Source organism: Sinocyclocheilus rhinocerous, unplaced genomic scaffold (assembly GCF_001515625.1).
Source record: "Sinocyclocheilus rhinocerous isolate Xijiao unplaced genomic scaffold, SAMN03320098_v1.1 scaffold942, whole genome shotgun sequence".
NCBI classification, from domain to species: domain Eukaryota; kingdom Metazoa; phylum Chordata; class Actinopteri; order Cypriniformes; family Cyprinidae; genus Sinocyclocheilus; species Sinocyclocheilus rhinocerous.
In genome coordinates this window covers 2,847,119-2,868,593 of record NW_015627890.1, presented here as the reverse complement: position 1 = coordinate 2,868,593, position 21,475 = coordinate 2,847,119, and the positions used below count along the sequence as shown (strand labels likewise).

At 37.4% G+C, this 21,475-nt stretch overlaps 1 protein-coding gene and 1 pseudogene across 1 annotated transcript in view; one reads left to right on the top strand and one right to left on the bottom strand.

Annotated features, from left to right (window-relative positions):
* The window catches only part of LOC107735561 (dnaJ homolog subfamily A member 2-like), an 11,058-nt gene extending 7,164 nt beyond the window's left edge, over nucleotides 1-3,894 (bottom strand). Inside the window, exons 1-4 of the mRNA XM_016547207.1 lie at nucleotides 3,703-3,894; nucleotides 1,577-1,636; nucleotides 1,266-1,495; nucleotides 422-502 (exon numbers count right to left, since the gene is read on the bottom strand). Coding sequence (XP_016402693.1) covers nucleotides 422-502; nucleotides 1,266-1,495; nucleotides 1,577-1,636; nucleotides 3,703-3,780 — 449 coding nt within the window. The 5' untranslated portion in view covers nucleotides 3,781-3,894. The remainder of the gene's footprint in view (nucleotides 1-421; nucleotides 503-1,265; nucleotides 1,496-1,576; nucleotides 1,637-3,702) is intronic.
* A 280-nt stretch (nucleotides 3,895-4,174) lies between these two features.
* LOC107735573 (serine/threonine-protein phosphatase 6 regulatory subunit 2-like) overlaps nucleotides 4,175-21,475 on the top strand; it is a 19,043-nt pseudogene continuing 1,742 nt past the window's right edge.

Below are 21,475 nucleotides of genomic sequence, written 5' to 3'. Positions count from 1 at the left end.
GCAACAAATGCCTCGTTTGTAATGGGTTTTAATGTTTATGTCTCGTCGCTCCGGCCGGACACGGCATCAACAGTATGTGTGGGGCGTAACATTTCCGTCTCACGCTTGAGGTATTCGGCCAATCACAACGCACTGGATAGCTGGGCACACCTAGCACACCTCGCTTTTTTAGAACGATGAGCTTTGTAAAAATAGACGCGTTTCAGAAAGGCGGGGCATAGAGGAAAAACAATAATGTACAGTATGTGGAAAATAATGTGTTTTTTTTACCTTAAATAACATAAACACATTTCATTACACCAAATACACAAAATAATGTTCTTTTTAGCAACGTCATATGACCCCTTTAAAATCTATGGGAACTGTACTTAATTGTTATAACCCTCAAAGATGTTGTATAAAATCCTGCTCACACACTCACCCACTGCAGGCACTGCAGAGTACGTTCTTGCTTAGCTGTAGTTTGGTAGTTTTTCCATTGTACAGATCTTCCAAAGACACTCTATCAGGTATTTAAAAAGAAAGTTTCAAAATTGTTTGTTTAAAGAACATTTTTCATTTTTTTTATGCATTTTATGGTACATCTCACAACAGGTTTCTTTTAATTTGGAATAATGTGTACAGATAAATCCTACACAATAAAGGCATCTTTACACAGCAGAGTTAAGGCTGCTCTGTGCCTGCTCAAAATTATGTGTAATGCTGTAATGCTGCATAAAAGTCAGACTAAATTATGCCTGTTCCGACCAACCTCAGCCCATTGCATCAAAGAATACTGTTTTTGCTGTGTAAATGCATTTATGCCACCTCTGAACAGCATTAAAGCAGTAAATGCCACTTCAGACGCACATCTATGCCACCTTTGCAGTGTAAATTTGGCATTATTGATAAATAAGATCAATTTTGATTTCATGTTGACTTAAAGGGATTGTTCATCCAAAAATTACAATTCTGTCATTTACTCACCGTCAAGCTGACGGTAGCCATTGACTTCTACACTATGCACAAAAATACTATGGAAGTCAAGTCAACGGAAGGCTACCGTCAACTGTTTGGTTAACAACATGCTTCAAAATATCTTCTTTTGTGTTGAACAGAAGAAAGAATCTCATACAGGTTTGGAACAACTTGAGGGTGAGAAATGATGACAGAATTTTCATTTTTGGGTGAACTGTCCCTTTAAAATAGGTCATGCATAAATATTTTTCCTCTTCCCTTAAGTACTTTATTTTTTATTCTCAGGTTTTTTCTTCATATTTACTCACTTCAGTGGATGTATCATGTCCTCCCCTCTCCGTCGGCCACCGTTCCGGCTCCTGCTGCTCTGGCTGCCCATAAAGCCGAACAGACCTCCGCCAAAGATGTGAGAGAAGATGTCCTCCATTCCGGCTCCTCCACCGCCACCCTCACGCAAGCCCTGTTCCCCATACCGGTCATACAAGTCCTTCTTCTCCGGGTTAGTCAGTACCTCGTATGCAAAACTGATCTCCTTAAACTAAATCAAACAGGTCAAAATATTATTATTATTATTATGTTAATTATCATGTTAATAGCTTTCGATAAAATGAGAACTCACCTTGTCACCTGCATTAGGGTTTTTATCGGGGTGGTACTCTTTCGCTAATTTCCGGTATGCCTGAAAATGAAAATCACAAAAATATCACTAATTAGTGATGTTTAATAAGGCCACCAGTACTATTACTTACAATCAGAGTTAAGTTTTAAACGTTGATGTTCAGTCTGACAAATATTAATTTCCCATAGATTGGCACTGAAAGAGGGACCGGCGTCATAGAAACATAGTAAATATAGTATATAAATATAGTAATATCAGAGACTTGAAGATAAGCTCTTTTGATTTAATAAGTAACCACCTAGCAACTACCCACTACACCCTTGCATATCGGTACAAATGTTTTAATTTACTATTAATTTGCAGTTATTTAAAAAAGTACCTATAATTACATAACATAAGTAATTAAATGAATATGTACAAATACATTTATTTTTAAAGTTGCTAAATTAATAAAAAATAAATAAAAATGCGGATTGAGAATTGTTTGGGAATTGTGACTCCCAGAATCAGAACTTGATCAAAGATTCTCACACCTAGCTGGCATTTTTTCATAAAATGTAAAAATTTACACCCTTGCATATCGGTACAAATGTTTTAATTTACTATTAATTTGCAGTTATTTAAAAAAGTACCTATAATTACATAACATAAGTAATTAAATGAATATGTACAAATACATTTATTTTTAAAGTTGCTAAATTAATAAAAAATAAATAAAAATGCGGATTGAGAACTGTGACTCCCAGAATCAGAACTTGATCAAAGATTCTCACACCTAGCTGGCATTTTTTCATAAAATGTAAAAATGTAGTTTCTGGGTAGTTGAAAAATAACATGGACATTATTATTAAACAATTTTAGGTTACAGTGCATATACTGTACACTGTAAAAAAGATTTTTTGAAGTTGTAAATTAAAGATGGAGTACATTTACATTAGAATAAGAAAATATACTTAAGTTTTTCAAAATTTTACATTTAATTCAACGTGCTATTTCTTTGTAATTGTTTGTGAAATTTACTTGCAATTTCTGAGTGAAAATTGTTTCTACACCAACTTTTTTTGGTGTAATATAAACATGTGTATTTGATGTAATTGTGGTTACAGTTTAGATTATTCATAATTTTAGTATTTAAATAGTGCAGTTTGACAAATGAATTCTTAATTCAAAATTATTTTCATTAATGTATTAGTTGTAAATTAGTATTAGTAATGTATTAGTTAAAAAATAATTAAACAGTTTAAAAATTTTTTACATGTACTATAGGATGTCACACTGCTTAAAATTTCTTGTCAACAACCTTTACAATTTTACCAATTCCTAATCTGTGACTACATATTAAACTAACGTCTAAAGTCATTGAAAAGCCCAATTGTGAGTAATGAGGCGAAGACCCCAAATTCCCCAGAATCTGACTGATCAAAGGAAGCTGATTTCAGAGCCATGCTTGAACGAAACCCTATCAGGCTATTTTTCTTTCACTAAGCACATTACATGGATTGTGCCTTTTCTCGGACCTTATGGCTGTGAATTCACATTGCCAGTTCTTTCATGCATCTATTGTGTGATAACTCCACATATCCCACGTTATTTTGGGTCTGACTGTGCTTTCTGAAATCCTTTGTGTGCACACAATCAAACAACAACAAAACGCCAACATAACACTCCGACAACTTGAGCATCAAGGCCAGAGCCTGGTCACCTTCTAACAAAGGACTGAGCACAAATATGAGGATTCACATCGAGGAAATACCTAAAACAAGACCTTGCATTAACCATCTCTGACTCGTTGCATATCAGACACGAGCTCAGGTTTAGCACAGCAGCTGGTAAGCTAAGCATCTCCTTCCACTGTAATGCTCTTGGACTGCAGCACCTGGCTGATGCTCTCAACCTAAGGACACGTACAGCAATACAAATAGTAAACAAACTACATATTTGACTACGTATCTTTCAAATCATCCCCCAAATCATTTCCAGACCCGAAGAAAGGCCACACTGGAGGATCCAGGCAGCGGGCAACCTGCAAAACACACCAGTGGATCCCCAACATGCAGCGTCCCCCGTCACGCGCTTCTTTGGTTTCATTACAACACGACCCGCGAGGCGGAAAGGACCGTCTCTACCTTTTTGAGCTCGTTCTCGGTGGCTGACGGAGATACTCCGAGGATGTCGTAGAGTTTAGTGTCTGCGACGTTGGCCATGTCTGCAGACCGGTGTAGCAGCTGCGCGAGGAGGAGCGGAGAGTCCGGCTGAGCACAGTGCGCATGCGCTCGCTTGCTCTCCTGCGCCACAGTGTGGTTGATAAACAATCACGTGTCTTTTTTGTGTGGAAACGAAACAGTTAAAATCTTTCTAGCTTTCATTTATTTGTGCTGTTTACTTTTTTCTCTTTTTTTTGTGTCATACGATGCCTCGCCCTAAAACCACAAATAAAGTTTTACTTTGACTGGATTTTAATTTAATTTCTGATTACTGCTGTTACACATAAATGTTTATTTTTCGCTTTTAAATAAATCATTCAAATAAAACATTTGTTTACACACACACACCGCCCAGGCGCGTTCACAGCATGCGCGTGCGCGTCTCCTGGTCGGCCATTTTGACTTGAGAAATAATGTCAAGAGCTTTTTCTGCTCACAGTTTAAAGCTCTGAAGGGGCCAGTGCTGAAGCAGGGCTGCTGAAGGAGGAAGGATTTTGAGGGATCTATGGATGCAGGACGATGCATCGCCATCCAAATATCACATTTCCCCTCTGACAGCCTACAGAACGCAGGTCTGAGCACAGATTGCTGTTTGTTTGATATCTCAAAGTATTACTGGTAAGTTCACGGCAGTTGATTTGTTCATAGTAATGTTATTTATCACTGTTTCAGTGCGTATATTTTCTGGTCGATCGTCTCTTGTGAACACAGCAGATGCGTCTAATGACTTGCATATGGACAAATGAGCAATGATTAAATATACCATGATTATGTTAAACACAAATGCCTTTCACCTTGAACTATATGCTCATATACAGTCTTCATATACTCCGAGATCAGATAAAATAATTGTACTTCGTAATATTGCCTTGACATGCTTTTTGGGCTCCAGAGTATGTTTACTTTTGTTAATGCAAATAAGCATGATGAGATTTGAAGGCTTTTGGCAGTGGAGGCATTTAGTATGCTTTGCAACGTCCAGTAATCAGGCATGCAAATTCCCAGCGCTCTGATTGGTGTTTCGAGTCTCGCTTCTGCGTTCTGATTGGTGGATCACGGACAGCGACACTGAGCGAGGCCGCTGTGTGTCTGTTTGACATTGATATTGAACGTGGGGTTTGATTTTGCCTCGTTATTATAGAGACGTTTCGTGTGAACTTTAGTGAAAAATATCATGGGAATGAGAAGAATTGTGCAGTCGTCTGATGGTCATTGAATGCCTGTAGCTCTGTCACACACGGAAGTGTGTGTGTGTGTGTGTGTGTGTGTGTGTGTGTGTGATTTGATCACACACACATGTTGATCTCTGCAGCATTCCTGCTTTCTCCAAACACACATGATTTCAGTTCTTCAGTATTTGCTGCCTGGTGTTCATAATGTTTAAACCTCACTTTGACAGTTCTGCCATTAGATGAATATATAAAAGGAGACATCAAACATGTATTTAAATTCTGTATTTACCTAGCTATAGTTGTGTCCTTCTATGATTCTGTCTATCTATCTATCTATCTATCTATCTATCTATCTATCGATCTATCGTTCTGTCTGTCTGTCTGTCGTTCTATCTATCGTTCTATTGTTTTCTATCTATCTATCTATCTATCGTTCTGTCTGTCTGTCTGTTATTCTATCATTCTGTCTAACATTCTATCGTTCTGTCTATTGTTTTTTATCTATCTATCTATATCTATCTATCTATCTATATCTGATGATAGAATGATAGATATAACTATATAGATAGATCGTTCTATTGGTCTGTCTGTCATTCTATCATTCTATCCATCATCTATTGTTCTTTCTGTCAGTCTGTGTCTGTTTGTCTATCTATCTGTCTACCTCAAAATATGTGATATCTAGTGCTGAAAAAGTCATAAAGAAGTAATAACATTAAAAACGATGGAGATTTCTATATAAATGTTATACTTTTGCTCAGCTCTGAAATATTTCTCTCTGTGAGTGTGTTCTATATAAGTGTGTGTGTGTGTTGTAATAGATTTGGTGCAGTATTGGTCTGTGACACTGTATGATATAGTTTAGTCTGGCAGCTGACCTCATATCCGCTGTTTAATCCCATTAAAAGACTAAAAAAGAACATGCTGCTGTTGTTGGTTGTGTGTGTGTGAATACCTTCATGTGTGTTTAAACGAGCTTAGCTTATTCAGCCTGAGTCCTAGTCATATTACGGAACCATGATGTGGCTTAATTGAAGTGTGCATGGCATGCTTTCCTCAGCACTCATCTGACGGACTGTTCATCTCACTGGTCTTAGTCATGTCTTGATGACTTGTCTTTGTCCCTACAGGTGCCTGTGTTGTAATATGAGGCAGCCTTGTGGATGGATGGGATATTTGACCACTGACCACTCGATCTAGTAAACCAATGTGTGTAAACCGGTCTCTGAATCCCAACTAAGGAAACACACCATCTGACTGAAGGTAATTTACTGCCTAAGATGCTCAATGGGTGAATCATAAACAATACCAGCATTGGATTATACACCTCAGCACTCATCTGACGGACTGTTCATCTCACTGGTCTTAGTCATGTCTTGATGACTTGTCTTTGTCCCTACAGGTGCCTGTGTTGTAATATGAGGCAGCCTTGTGGATGGATGGGATATTTGACCACTGACCACTCGATCTAGTAAACCAATGTGTGTAAACTGGTCTCTGCATCCCAACTAAGGAAACACACCATCTGACTGAAGGTAATTTACTGCCTAAGATGCTCAATGGGTGAATTATAAACAATACCAGCATTGGATTATACACATAACACCGCCCTGTATCATATTTGCTGACTGAAATTCAATGCTTGTTTCTTAGTCATTTTGGGCTGCTGATTCCAAAAATACTGCCTGTTTTGCTCTGGCACGTCACACTTTCTCACAAAATCTGATGCATTTTGTAGCTTTTTTGCTTTTAACAACCATTCGTAAGGTTGAAGAAGTGTTGTATTATCCCTTAATCAGCAGAAAAAACTGCCACAAAGACATGATTCCTGTCTTTCTTTGGAAAGGTTAGAACTGTTCATTCAATTCGCTGCCGATTTTCACATGTACTGTATGAATGATTCTGAAGACATTATTTTATGCCTAATCCTGATGTCAAGGATAGAATTATGGCCAGTGACAGAATAAACTGCAAACATGACCCAGATGTTTTCTTCTAAATTTGTGGGTGTTTTACTACATCCAAACAACAGACAGAAAATGACAGATTTAGGCGAAACAGCTTATTTATTTATAAACTTGTGTTTATGTAAAGTTCTTTGACATTGAATGGAGTATTTGAACATAGTTTTCAACCCCTTTGCAGTTTGTACATTATATTATATATATTTTAAATACTTTTTTTTTTATTTAAGACGGAAACCTTTGAGAACTAAAACATTTGACTGCTTTTGTTATTTTGGTAAGTGCAATAAAGCTGATACATATACACTACCGGTCAAAAGTTTGGGATCAGAGTGATTTTTAATATTTTTTTACAGGAGTTTCTTATGCTCATCAAGGCTGCATTTATTTGATCAAAAATATAGGAACAAATGTAATATTGTGAAATATTATTACGGTGTAAAATAAAATTTTTCTATTTTAATATACATTAAAATCTAATTTATTCCTGTGATGCAAAGCTGAATTTTCAGCATCATTACTCCAGTCTTCAGTGTCACATGATCCTTCAGAAATCATTCTAATTAGTGGTCGACCGATATATCGCCAAGGCCGATATATAGGCCGATATTTGGCATTTTTTAAATATCGGCATCGCCCGATAAGTTTTCCTGTTTGGCCGATGCGTTTGAGGCGGGACTTTTATTTTGACAGCGGCAGCCGCAGCGCTCACATTCTCCCTCTTGTTCACTGTCGTCATTAACAGTTCTGTCTAATACGGATAGAAGTCTGTCTAATAATCAGATAGAACGGTTAAACAAAGGAATTTAAAACTTTTATTCAGCAAGGATGTGTTAAATTGTTAAAAAGTGATAGCAAAGATTTATATTTTTAGAAAATATTTATATTTTGAATAAATGCCGTTCTTTTGAACTTTTTATTCATCAAAGAATCCTGAAAAAAGTATCGCAGTTTCCAAAAAAATATTTGGCAGCACAACTGTTGCCAACATTGATAATTCTAATAATAAATCAGCATATTAGAATGATTTCTGAAGGATCGTGTGACACTTTAGACTGGAGTAATGGCTGATGGAAATTCAGCTTTGATCACAGGAATAAATAATATTTGAAAGGATATTAAAATAGAAACCATTATTTTATATTGTAATAACATTTTGCAAGATTAAGTTTTTTTTTTCTGTATTTTCGATCAAATAAATGCAGCCTTGATGAGCAGAAGAGACTTCTTTAAAAAAAATTACAAGTCTTACAACACCGGTAGTGTATATCATCTTCACTTATTTTTTTGATATTTTGAATCCTGTATCATCAAATTATTGTTATACACATAATCCTATGCAATGTAAGATTTGGTGTAGTATACAAGTCCAGGGACAGTCCAACCTGAAGGCAAATGAAATCAGATCAGCTAATAGTATTTAACTGACTGATGCAATTGATTCTCATTACAGCTGACTCGCCGATGTTTAATAGTTGCTGTATGTGCCGCTCTGAATATGTTTTATTTATACTGTAGGTGTTAATTTTACTGTGTATTATTTATACATTGATCTCTTTTGGTGCATTTTCTTTATTGACTTTTTGACTAACCAAGAGTGTTGTTGAGTAAGTGACCTGCAAACTCTGTAAAACATCGGCTTGCTTTGTTATTCTGATATGCTTGAGTAACTCTCTCTCTTTCTGTCTCAGGCCCTCTCTCTCTCTACTGTAAGCTGCAGTCATGTTCTGGAAGTTCGACCTGCACAACTCCTCTCAGATTGAGAAGCTCTTGGAGAAGGAGGACGTGACCCTACAGGAGCTGCTGGATGAAGAAGATGTGCTGCAGGAGTGCAAGACCCAGAATCAGTGCCTCCTCCTCTTCCTCTCCCGGGACAGCAGCATGCTGGATCTCCTCAACCTCATCACGCACGAGCCCCCTGCTGACCGGGAGGAGAGACTGCGCTACAAGTGAGCGAAGAGATGAGTTGCTCTTAAATAAAAGGATTTGATATTTGGTCAATTGGAGATTACGTAATTTGTTGAAATATTTATTTATTGATTGATTCATGTACGCCAGGGATGGGCAACTGGCGGCCCGCGGGTATGATAATATGATCTAGTACGGCCCGCTAGATCATATTAGACTTGGATGATCAATTTTAAAACATTTGAAAAGCAAGTCACGTAAAGATTGCTTTCAGTTTATGATGTTACTACTATCTCCAACCAGGAGAGGTCGCTAGTTTCCAGCCGCTCCCCTATTAATTTCAGCGTAGTAGGACGTGCACTCTAATGTAAACATTCATTAACATTAGCAAATAATAAATGAAAAACTGACCATGAAAACAGTGGTTGTTTTGGAATGTTCTGTAGGCCACTAATAAAAAAAAGGACCTCTGTATATTTGTTTGTTGCAAATTTACAGACAATGCAATTGAAATGTTTACATTGGCTTGTCGGGGTAATATTTCTGTCCACTGACAACAAAGTTTTCCTTCTGAATTAGCATAACTGCACAAGTTTTATACTTAATAAAATCTTTAAAAACAAATTACATTAGTTATACTTTAATTTCCTTCAATTACCGTAAAAGGAAATTGAATAAGACGGTGTAAAAGGTGTGTGGACGTGGATTAGTAATCTGGCCCCTTGGTATAAAGGAGAAAAAATGCTGGCCCTCGTCACTATCAAAGTTGCCCATCCCTGATGTACGCTATCAATTTATTAGCCAGGCTGAATAATTAAGATTTGGTCCAGTCTTATTTTTGTATTATTTACATGCTAAAAATATATTTAGCAGTTATTTTTATATTTTCAGTTCATTTTAATTTTAATTTGCTTTAGTAAATTTGTTGTGCTGTTTTCCTTTTTATTATTTTTAGTTTTTTTAATGTTTTTATTGGCTTTAATAATTTTTTTTATTTCAGTTATTGTACGTTTACTTCTATTTAAACTTCTATTTGTAAATTTTAGTTAAAGTTTTTTGAGTTCAAGTTTTTCAATTATATTTTTGTTTTATTTTATTTCAGCTTTTACTAATGAAAACAATTAATAATTGTCTTAGTTAACGTAACACGTGACAGCCTTGTCAATGGATAACAAACATTCCTAAATATCTTAAGTGAATTTCCAGTAAATATGATATAAGATAAATGTAAACTCATTAACTCTTTCCCCGCCAGCATTTTTGAAAAAAGTTGCCAGCCACCGCCAGCGATTTTGATGATTTTCACTAATATTTGATGGCCTCCAGTATATTTTGTTGTATGAATATTTGAATATACAATACACCAAAATAAAGATCAGAGCCTCTACTTTTAAACAAAAAACATTTTTATTCAAGCTTAAAGCATTCTTTTTTTTATCAACACTTGAATATAGTTAGGTTTGAAAATACATTATTTTGAGCAAAAAGGTGAGAAAATCACATCATCAAAAACTACATCTGGATAATATTCAGTACGATTATCAAAGCATAAATCCAGTAAATCGCTTCCATCAATACCTCCAAAGCTTGCACAGACATATACCACTTCCTGGATCAACATTTTACTCCGTAACATTATGCAGTTTTCATTTATATGCTGTCTATTGCTGATGATCGCATTATTTTTCATATGCATCTGTTTACATAAGAGATCGCTCGTTTCTCCGTCCTGTTCACGTGTGTTTTTGTTCGGGAGGTTTTGCACTCATTCAGAAGAAGCGTAATAGCGCCCCCGAGTGTATAACAGTGAAGACACGGAAAGCCGTAAAAACTCGTCTTTGGCGGGGAAGCGTTTTCTTGTAAAAGACGAGATAACTCACCAATGGCGGGGATAGAGGTTTGGATATTTTAATTAAAAAATCTTAAATTAGCATTATATACTGAATTTATTTGCAATATATATCAGTCATCCACTAGGCATATATTGTTTTTTTCTCTCTGTCTCTCATGCAGGTATGCTAATGTAGCATGTGAGTTGTTGACATGCGATGTGTCCCTCATCAATGATAAAGTTGGTGGGGACGAGTCTCTGCTGAACACACTCTATAGATTCCTAGAGCAGACGTCACCGCTGAACCCTCTACTGGCCTCCTTCTTCAGTAAGACCTTCGGGAACCTCATCACCCGCAAAACAGAGCAGGTACGCAAACGTGTCTGTTTTTTCATGTGAAAATATTTGATTTGTTTCTGCATGAATCTTTCATTCTCCTCTTTGTTCATTCACTTTATTTATCAGGTGATCGGTTTCCTAAAGAAGAAGGAGGATTTTATAGGGCAGGTGTTGAAACACTTGGACACGTCGGCCATGATGGATCTAGTGCTGCGTCTCATTAGCAGCGTGGAGCCCGCCTGTCTCAGACAGGAAGTGCTTACTGTGAGTGCACACACGACCTACTGATTCATTTATAGGTGTTTCTACAATGGACACTTCAGCTCTGTGAAAAATAAACTCTCTTACACTCTCACAGTTTGATTTGTCTACTAACAATGTCCAGTATTCATCACAGAAAAATTCTGTAATTTTTTTTTTTTTTTTTGGTGAACGTTTTAATGCTTTCAGCACATCTCATACAATAAAATGTGCTGTAATTGTACTGTGGTGGAAATCACAGTGTTGGAAATGCCCCGTTAAGCATTATTTAGGCTATTTTATTAGTGTTTTATATCCTAAAAAATAGACACAATTAAATCATATTACACTACCATTCAAAAGTTTGGGGTCTGTAAGATTTTTTTCAAATGTTTTTGAAAGTTTCTTATGCTCACCAAGGCTGCATTTATTTGATCAAAAATTACAGTAAAACAGTAATATTGTGAAATTATTTCAATCTAAAATAACTATTTTCTGTTGTAATATATTTTGAAATGTAATTTATTCCTGTGATGTAAAGCTGAATTTTCAGCATCATTACTCCAGTCTTCAGTGTCACATGATCCTTCAGAAATCATTCTAATATGCTGTTTTGCTGCTCAAGAAACATTTATTATTATTATGAGTGTTGAAGACAGTTGTGCTGCTTCATATGTTTGTGGAAATTGATACATTTTATTTTTCTGGACTCTTTGATGAATAGAAAGTTCAAAAGAACAGCATTTATTTGAAATCGAAATCTTTTGTAACATTATAAGTATCTCTGTCACTTTTGATCATTTTAATTCTTAATAAGAATTTAAAAAACTATAATATTTAAAGGCGTTTTTGATGATTTCAGTTCTTATAAATCTGTATATCTGAATATGAATAATATATGATCTTATATAATATAATATAATTATAATTCATCTCATCATATATAATACAATTATATAATATAAATATGTTTGCTGAATTTATATTTTCAAGTGTGGAAAGAGGAAAAACAATACAATCTGTAGTTGTTTAGATGAAGGTATTCTAAAAGTTTCCGAGACAATTTTAATGTGACCTTCATAAAACAAAAAGAAAAAATTTAAACCCTGAGACATAAAAGTGCTCAAAACTAAAGAAACACCTCTACCTGTGTGTGTATTTGTTTTGATATTTCATGTCCTCTGTTTTCAGTGGCTGAATGAAGAGAGGCTGATCCAGAGACTCATTGAGCTGATACACCCTCACAGTGACAGTGAGGTCAGTCACTACAGTTTCACATTTTCTGCAGAACGAACTACACAACAAACACACAACGTTTAATACTTGCAGTGAAGCATTTGTTCAAAGCTCTTACTAGGTATGATGATTAGTAATAGTGATGTTTTTTTGATGTTGGTACTGAAAAAGTCCTTGTGAAACCAAAACATTTGATTCCATCTCACAAATATATATTAATACATATAAAAGACATATATTCATAAATGTGTTTTTGTGTTCACAGAGGCAGTCAAACGCATCTCAGACGCTGTGTGACATCATCCGTCTGAGCAGAGATCAGGCCAGTGTGCTGCAGGAGACGTCAGAGACCGACCCTCTGCTCACAACACTAGAGCTGTGAGTGTGTGTGTGTGTGTGTGTGTGTCAACACTTCCACTGCAAACTGTGTTTGGTCACCTTTCATGTCAGCTAGACGGTGTCTTGCTGTCAAAGTGTGCAGTTGTCTGTCAAAATAAGCAGCAATGTGGCCCAGACTTTATCTAGGAATAGTTCAGAAATAGTTCACCCAAAAATAAACATTTTAGCTGAAAATGTACTCAGGCCTTCCAAGATGAAGATGAGTTTGTTTCTTCATCAGAATAGATTTGGAGAGATTTAGCATTCCAGTGGATCCTCTGCAGTGAATGGGTGCCGTCAGAATGGGAGTCCAAACAGCTGATAAAAACATCACAATAATCCACATCTCTTGTCTCATGAAACATCAAAATTCACCATCATATTTGTTTAAACATTGTTTTGGACTCTTTTCGCTTGTAAACTGTGCTTGTTTTGTGCTTATTTTTCTCCTGATTCAGACGAGATGATGTTTTCACTGAAGAAAGCAGTATTATGAATAGAGCACTTGTAGTTTACCTGGAAGTGATGGTTTGAAATTAAAAACATCTGTGTGACGTCACACAAACAGGCATCTGAGATCGGCTCGATTTGAGAAAGGGGAAAACATTTAACCAGATTAAAAAAAAAACACTGGGTGGATTTTTATCATTATAGGGTGGTTGTGTACACACACTGCCAACACACATTTCAGTTCAAACAACTTGTAAAAGTGCATGTAGCATCCTATGACCCCTTTAATAATGGATTTGTTTATTACAAACATGCAGCTTTTTACTTCCCAAGATGTTAATTGATCGACTGGAGATGTGTGGATTACTTGTGGTGTTTTTATTAGCTGTTTGGATTCTCATTCTGACGGCACCCATTCACTGCAGAGGATCCATTGGTGAGCAAGTTATGGAATGCTAAATCCAGCTGCTGTGTGTGTGTTTCAGACAGCAGAGCATTGAGGTCCTATTGAAGAACATGTTTGAAGGGGAAAAGAGTGAAGTGTGCATTGTCAATGGAACTCAAGTTTTACTCACACTGTTGGAAACTCGTAGACCATGGTGAGTAACACACATATATTTCATCACACACACTCGCATTCACTGTTACTAAAGTGTGTGTGTTTGTATGTAACAGTGTTGAGCAGGTGATTGACCCGTGCTCTCAGGGATTGGAAAAGACTTACACTGTAAACAACAGCATTTTAATGGGCATCCAAACACATCTAAAGCACTTTCACCACCTTCTGTTAAACCCACCCAAGGTTGGTCTGCTCATCCAGTTTTATCACAAGTCTTAAAAACAAAATGAAATCACAGAAAGATGGCACACAGGGGACGTTAATGTGTTTCTGACTCTGTCCGTGTTTAGAAATGTGTGATGTTGACCACGATGGGCATTCTGGAGGAACCGTTTGGCAACGCACGACTGCATGGGTCCAGACTGATGGCGGCTCTCTTGTACACCAGAGCTCCCAGAATCCACCACGAACTCTGCCAACTGAACATGATCAACCTGCTGCTGGTATTAGTCATTCTTAGTCTAATTGACAAATAAATAAAATGTTTTTTTTTTAGATTACGTTTACATTTTAGATTTTACATTTTGATCTTTGTGAATAATAACACATTTTAGGCAGTTAATGTTATTAGTTAAAATTTTTCTACTGTAAGAAATGATTTTTTTTTTCATTTGGTTAAATTACACTTTAATTGTTAGAATTTTTTTTGAAAGAAATTAATACTTTTATTCAGCAAGTTAGCCCTTGTTCAAAAGTGACTATAAAGACATTTACAATGTTACAAAAGATTTATATTTCAAATAAACACTGTTCTTTTGAACTTTCATGCGACACTGAAGATTGGAATAATGGCTGCTGAAAATTCAGTTTTGCATTACAGGAATAAATTAAATTTTAAAATATATTCAAAAACATTTAATTTTTCTTTCTTAAATGTTTTCTCTTAATATCTCATAATTTCTCTCTGTAGGATTTGTTTTTTAAATTTTCTTGGAATAACTTCCTACACATCCAAGTGGAGCATTGTGTCTCTGCCATCCTTAACCAGCCGACAACAGACGGGAAAACACACGACAGTCCAGATCAAATTCAGCTGGAAACAAAAGACACACAAAACTCAGACAAATCTGACACAAAGTTCACACACTGTGACCTGATAAAGCATGTAAGTATGACCCTCACTTATTAATAATATTGCATTATTTATATATATATATATGGCATGAATGAAAAAGCATCTTGTGAAATACAGTATGCAGTATGTCTAGGTCATTGCAATATGATTGTGTGTGTGCAGCTACTGAAGGACTGCAGGCTGGTTCAGAGGATTTTGGATGCTTGGGAAGAAAATGACAAAATACAGTAAGGACACATTTAAATGTGTGAGCTGAGGAGTCAATATGCTGGTTGAGTATTTGTATATTATATTAATGTATAGTAATAAAAACATCTGTCCGTGTGTGTGTGTTATAGGGAAGCTGGAGGCATGAGAAAAGGCTATATGGGTCATCTAACCAGGATTGCCAATGTGTATGACAGAGCTACCAGAGGACTATAAAGCACGCTGGGAGCAGTTTGTGAATGAAACTCTAACAGAAACTAACAAGAAAAACACAGCAGACCTGGTGAGATTTCACAAAAAAAATCATAGGAAGTATCAAAAACATGAAGAATGACAGTCCTCAAATCATCTTTAATAAGCATCTTTCTCTTAACTCAGGTGTTCTCAGATTATCAGATCCAGCAGATGACGGCGAACTTTGTTGATCAGTTTGGACTGAATGATGATGAATTCGGAGAGCATGACGGCAGCATCAGGTGATTCCTGCACTAAGGTTTAGATTTTGAGATTTAATTATTAAATAAAAAATATGTAAAATTGTCAAATTCATTTTGATATTAAAATATTTTACAACAGCATTTTCCCTTACATTCTTGTTTATGTAAATCTACCTTAATTAGGAAAAAAAATTAGTGCTTCATATACATATGCGGTTACACGATGTCCAGCAGTTTAATTAAATTAAATTTTTCATAAAAAATTTTAATTTAATAATTATGTTTATTGTTTCAGGTTTAAATTTATTAAAAGGAAGGGTAGGGTGATTTGGTTCAAAAACATTTTTTGTTATGTTGGCTGAAAGTCTCTTCACATCCTGATAGCAATCGTTATTAATGTAATATTATGCACTTGAAGAGTTCATTTGCAGAAACTGATAAACGGCACTTTCAAAAAAAATGAGCTGATTGCCGTGCGTTATTCTCCACATATAGCTCGATCTGAACCCTGAACACGTTTTGTCAAAAAAGCTTTGTCCATTTTCAAGACAACGCGAGTTCACGTTTTACTGCAGAAGCCGACAAGCGCCCTTGTTGTTTTTGAACAGAAGCCGATAAGTCCATTTTAGCGAATCCGCTGTATTCAGGTCAGGTGACAAGGCTACTTTCACTTTGAAAAGATGTGCTAGCTGAGAGGAGGTGCATTATTCTCCACATATAGCGCGATCTGAACCCTAAACACGTTTTGTCAAAAAAGCCGGTTTTGTCCACTTTCAAGGCATCGCGAGTTCACTTTTTACTGCAGAAGCCGACAAGCGCCCTTGTTGTTTTTGAACAGAAGCCGATAAGTCCATTTTAGCGAATCCGCTGTATTCAGGTCAGGTGACAAGGCTACTTTCACTTTGAAAAGATGTGCTAGCTGAGAGGAGATCCGTCAAAACTGACTAAAAGTGATCGAGGATGGATAATTTTGATGAACCTGTGATATCTTCTTCAGGGCGAAAAAGGAAAATAAAAGCTGAAACGTTTTCACGGAACCTTGCAAAAGCAGCGCGTTACAGTGGTGAAGGAAAAGCTCCGTGTATTGCGTGTAATCACATCCATACAGTTTATGATCACAACAACAACAACGTTTGTCAGGCATCTACATTGTCATCTGAGGAGATTACAAAGATTAAACGAGCGTTTTTTTTAAACTCTAAAACGTGAAATGTGGAGTTATCTGCTTTTGCTATAAAACAAACTTTTAATATGTAAAAAAAAACATACTTTCAATGAACTTCAAACTGTTAATATGTAAAAAAAAAACATACTTTCAATTAACTTTTGGAATTTTAAATTTACAAGGAATTTTGTAAATTACCTGTATTTGCTTAAGTTATTATTACTTAATCAAAACAGCCCAACTGCAGTTTGATTGATATTACTTGGAATGCGCAATAAAAAAAAAACGTCATTTCTGAAAAATAAAAATAAAAATGGAGTTATCGGTTTTTGCAAATTAACTCTTCACTTGTACTGTAATGTTTTCTCACCGGTGAATGAGACGTGGTAATCTGACAGCGTTGCATTTAACCCTCCACCAACGCCATCTCTCATCATGGTTAGAATCTGGTCTGCCTGTGCGCGTTCATGTGTTTTGGAGGAGGCGTAGCTTTGGAGAGTGATTTGCAGGGAGGGTGGGCTCTTATGCTTTCAAAGCTAGTTTGCTATTGCTAGCCGCTCCAAAATCACCAACCCTACCTTTAAGATTCTGTGTCTGTTTTTCGTGCAGTGCCACGTTCGATCGAATCACGGAGATCAACTTTAAGCTGGTTGATAAAAGGGTGAGTATTACTTAATGCCAATTCTCTATTATTTGTTCTATATTCTTTATATGTTTTGTTGGGTTATAATTGTACCCTTTCCATGTCTTTGTGTTTTCTTCTCATTGACGCTCTTATAGCTACCTTTCTCACTCTTTTTTGTTATTTTTTTTTTATAACCCTTCCCTTTTCTCTACTCTCTCAGACGAGCTCTGCCATCTTTGAGACTCGCACGAAGGAGCAAATCCGACCGTTTGATGATGCTGAGGAGGAGGAAGATATTTGGGAGGATAAAGAAATCAACTATGCAACACAAGTGAAAGCCAGAAGCAGGTTCATAAAACACACACACACACACGCATTCACACACTAAACAGCCATTGCTCTGACTGCTGTTTGTCTTCGGTAGGTTTGGATTGGTGACAAACGCTCAGAAGAGTGAGGTGGATGGTGGCTCTCTCAGATGTCTGGGGTCACCTGACATGGAGTGGTTTCCGGAGACCAAACAAACTCCAGAAAAGACCAAGAACCAGGACACGGACAAGCAGTCCAGTGATCCGCAGAGTATGCTCACAGCTCACACAAACTAGATCTAGAAATCTCACCTGATCCAATAAAAATTGACTGGAAAAATTATCATCACCAATCAGGTCCTGGATGGATAGCGAGTTTTGAAGATGACTTCAGCTGTCGGGATTTCGTGAGTGTCGCCATAGATACGGGCTCTGGCGTGTGGGGGAGCTCTACCGCCCAGCTCAGTGAGACGGAGGAAAAGGGATGGGCGACTTTCACGGACTTCCAGCCCTTCTGCTGGTGAGGGAGAGACTGTGTTTGAGTTGATATTGTGTACTAATGTGTCATGTCATTTGGAGACTGTGCTAAACACTCTCATGCTCTGCAGTTCAGATGCAGGACCCAGATGCAGTTCACCTGTGGACTTGGAAAATCCAAACAAACAGAGCCAAAATGAAGAAAGTAAGTGGCTTACTTAATTATTAAGTATATTCATTACATTTTTTGCATCATTCTTTCTTATACTAATGAACAACAAATACCTAATTTTGTAATGTTTTTCATAAATAAACATGTTGGATTAACACTGTAAAGTGTTACCAAACTTTTATAAGCTTTTTGCATGTTTTCATAAAAATTATTTTTAAACTTTAGACTAACAAAATTTAGGAGTATATATTTATTCAGTTGGCAGGCACTTTTATCCAAAGCAACTTGCAGTTGATGAATACAACAAGCGATGTATCATAAGATGGCAATAGTGCCCATTATACAAGGTTTCAGTCACCGTTCAAAATAGTAAAAAGCTAGGACAGGAGGATAATAAGAGAACAGAAAAGGTGAAGGCATAGAATTTAATTTTATTTATTTATTTTTAATTATTATTATTATTATTATTATTGGAGGCAGTTAGATGCTCACAGAAGATATGAGTTTTCAGTTGTTTCTTGAAGATTGTAAGGGATTCGGCTGTCCGGATGGAGTTAGGCAGGTCATTCCACCAACAGGGTACGGTGAAAGAAAACATCCTTGAGAGTGATTTTGAGCCTCTCTGCTATGGGACCACGAGCCACCGCTCATTTACTGACTCTGCAGGCTTCTGGAGGGGGTGTAGATACATACATGAGAGAGAGCGAATGTAGGTGCAGAGCCTGTGGTAGTTCTGTAAGCAAGCACCAATGTCTTGAACTTGATGCGGGCCACGACTGGAAGCCAGTGCAGAGAGATGAGAAGCAGTGTGACATGGGCTCTCTTGGGCTCATTGAAAACAAGATGTGCTGCTGCATTCTGAGTCATTTGTAGAGATCTGACTGCACATGTTGGAAGTCCAGCCAGAAGAGCATTGCAACCTAGAAATGACAAGGGCCTGGACGAGAAGCTGTGTTGCATGCTCTGTTAGGAAGGCCCTGATTTTCCTGATGTTGTGTGGTGCAAACCTGCATGATCGTGCTGTTTTTGCAATGTGATCTTTAAAGGTCAGCTGATCATCAAGGATCACTCCAAGATTCCTGGCTGTGAAGATTTCTCCAAGATTCGATGGGATTATCGTTGATGAGTCCAGTTGGATGGTAAACTGGTGCTGTACCCTGGGGTGGCTGGGAAGATGAGAAGTTCTGTCTTTGCCAGGTTGAGCTGCAGGTGATGCGCTTTCATCCATGCCGAGATGTCCGTCAGGCAGTCTGAGATCCGAGCAGGTACCGTTGAATCATCTGGTTGAAATGAGAGGTAGAGCTGCGTGTCATCAGCCTAGCAATGATAGGAAAAACCATGTGCCTGAATGATGGGTCCCAGTGATGTAGTGTATATAGAGAAGAGGAGGGGCCCAAGAACTGAACCCTGAGGAACCCCAGTGACCAGTTGACAAAGATGTTAACTGTGATACAATTGCGTGTAAAGATGAGGTCGAGTTGGTTACCTGATTTTATGGGTACCTGTGGTGTTGAGCCGCCGAAGATCGAAAGAGTCTAGGAGAGAGTGGAAGTCAGCAACAAGTGGCTTCTCAAGGTGGATGCTGAAGTCACCAAAAAGTACTAGAGGGCTGCAATCCTCAAGGAGTGAGGACAGCAGCATATCCAGTTCTTCTAGAAAGTTGCCCAGCTGACCCGGAGGGCGATAAATAACTACAATGGGGATTTTTACAGGGAGGGTGACTGTAAAGGCATGAAATTCAAAGGAAGTACTATTAAAGTTAAAAGAGCATGTGAGGTATTTCAAGCTTTTGGAAATGAGGAGACCAGTACCCCCACCTCTCCTAACCTGAAGGGGGGTGTGGGTGAAAGAGAAGTTGTTGGAAAGGGCAACAGGGGTTGCTGTGTCTTCAGGTTTAATTCACGTCTCAGTCAAGCCTAAGAGGCTAAGAGCTGACTGAGTAGCAAAGGCTGGAATAAAGTCAGCTTTGTTGACAGCTGACTGACAATTCCAGAGACCCATGGGAAAATATATGGGTGCAATAGTAGAAGTGTGGATAGGGCACAGTTAGCATGATTGTGCTGTGTCCTACGTGTTGTGCAAGAGTGTTTCCGTTGATAGACAAGAGGAACAGGAGTAATACTTTACATATTACATTTACATATTTATGATACTTTTGATTGTTGTTTGTTCTAAATGATGGTACATTAACATCAGGTCATGTGTCATGTGTAAGTTAAAGGCTCATCAGCGTGTGTGTGGAGTGTGTGTGGGGCGAGGAAGGCTCCGCTGGTGGCGTCCGACAGCAGCTCCAGTGGGTCAGACAGTGAGGAAGAGGAGGACAGAACCAATGCCAACCAATGCATCGCCACGGCCAATGCCAAGGAGGGCGTTAAACTCAGTGTAGATGCAAAAAATGAGAAAGCAGTCTTCATCAGGTAAAACATCTTATACACATTATTGCATTAAATCTAAGCATTATTAAAGGCACAATATGTAAGATTTTTTTTATTAAAATATCCAGAAACCACTAGAACAGTGTTATATATTTTGCTGACTTGTGTACTTGCATTATCCCAAATGTTTCGAAGAATGTTTAAATCCAGAGAAATAAGCAATTTTAACTAGTGACACGGACCGTGTCCATAGTGTCATTGTGTCGCCTGCCAATGACGTTATACACCCTCGATTTCCGGTTTTGTTTTGTAAACATGGAAACACCAAAGACGCTTTAGTATGTTGTGCGTTTTAATAGACCGGTGACGACAGCACAGAGTAGCGCGTAACTTTTATTCTCGCTGTAGTATTGTTGTTGCCGCCGCCGCCATGTTGTGGAGATGCTGTGTGTTTCCTTGTGAAAGCGAAACTACTTTGTTTGGCCTTCCAAAAATGGACACGACTAGAAATCAGTGGTTAAGTTGTATTTACAACACTGAGTCAGAATATTTGGGTTGAAGTGTTCTGGAACACAGACTGTAAGTACGTTTTTTATATTTAAAGAATTTGTCACTGATGATTCAAACGCGAGTTTTGAGCAGTGTAGAGTAGGGCTTGTTGTTTGTCATTTCTCCGATCACAAATGCAGACATGTTTTATGTTTAGGCGGCGCGATG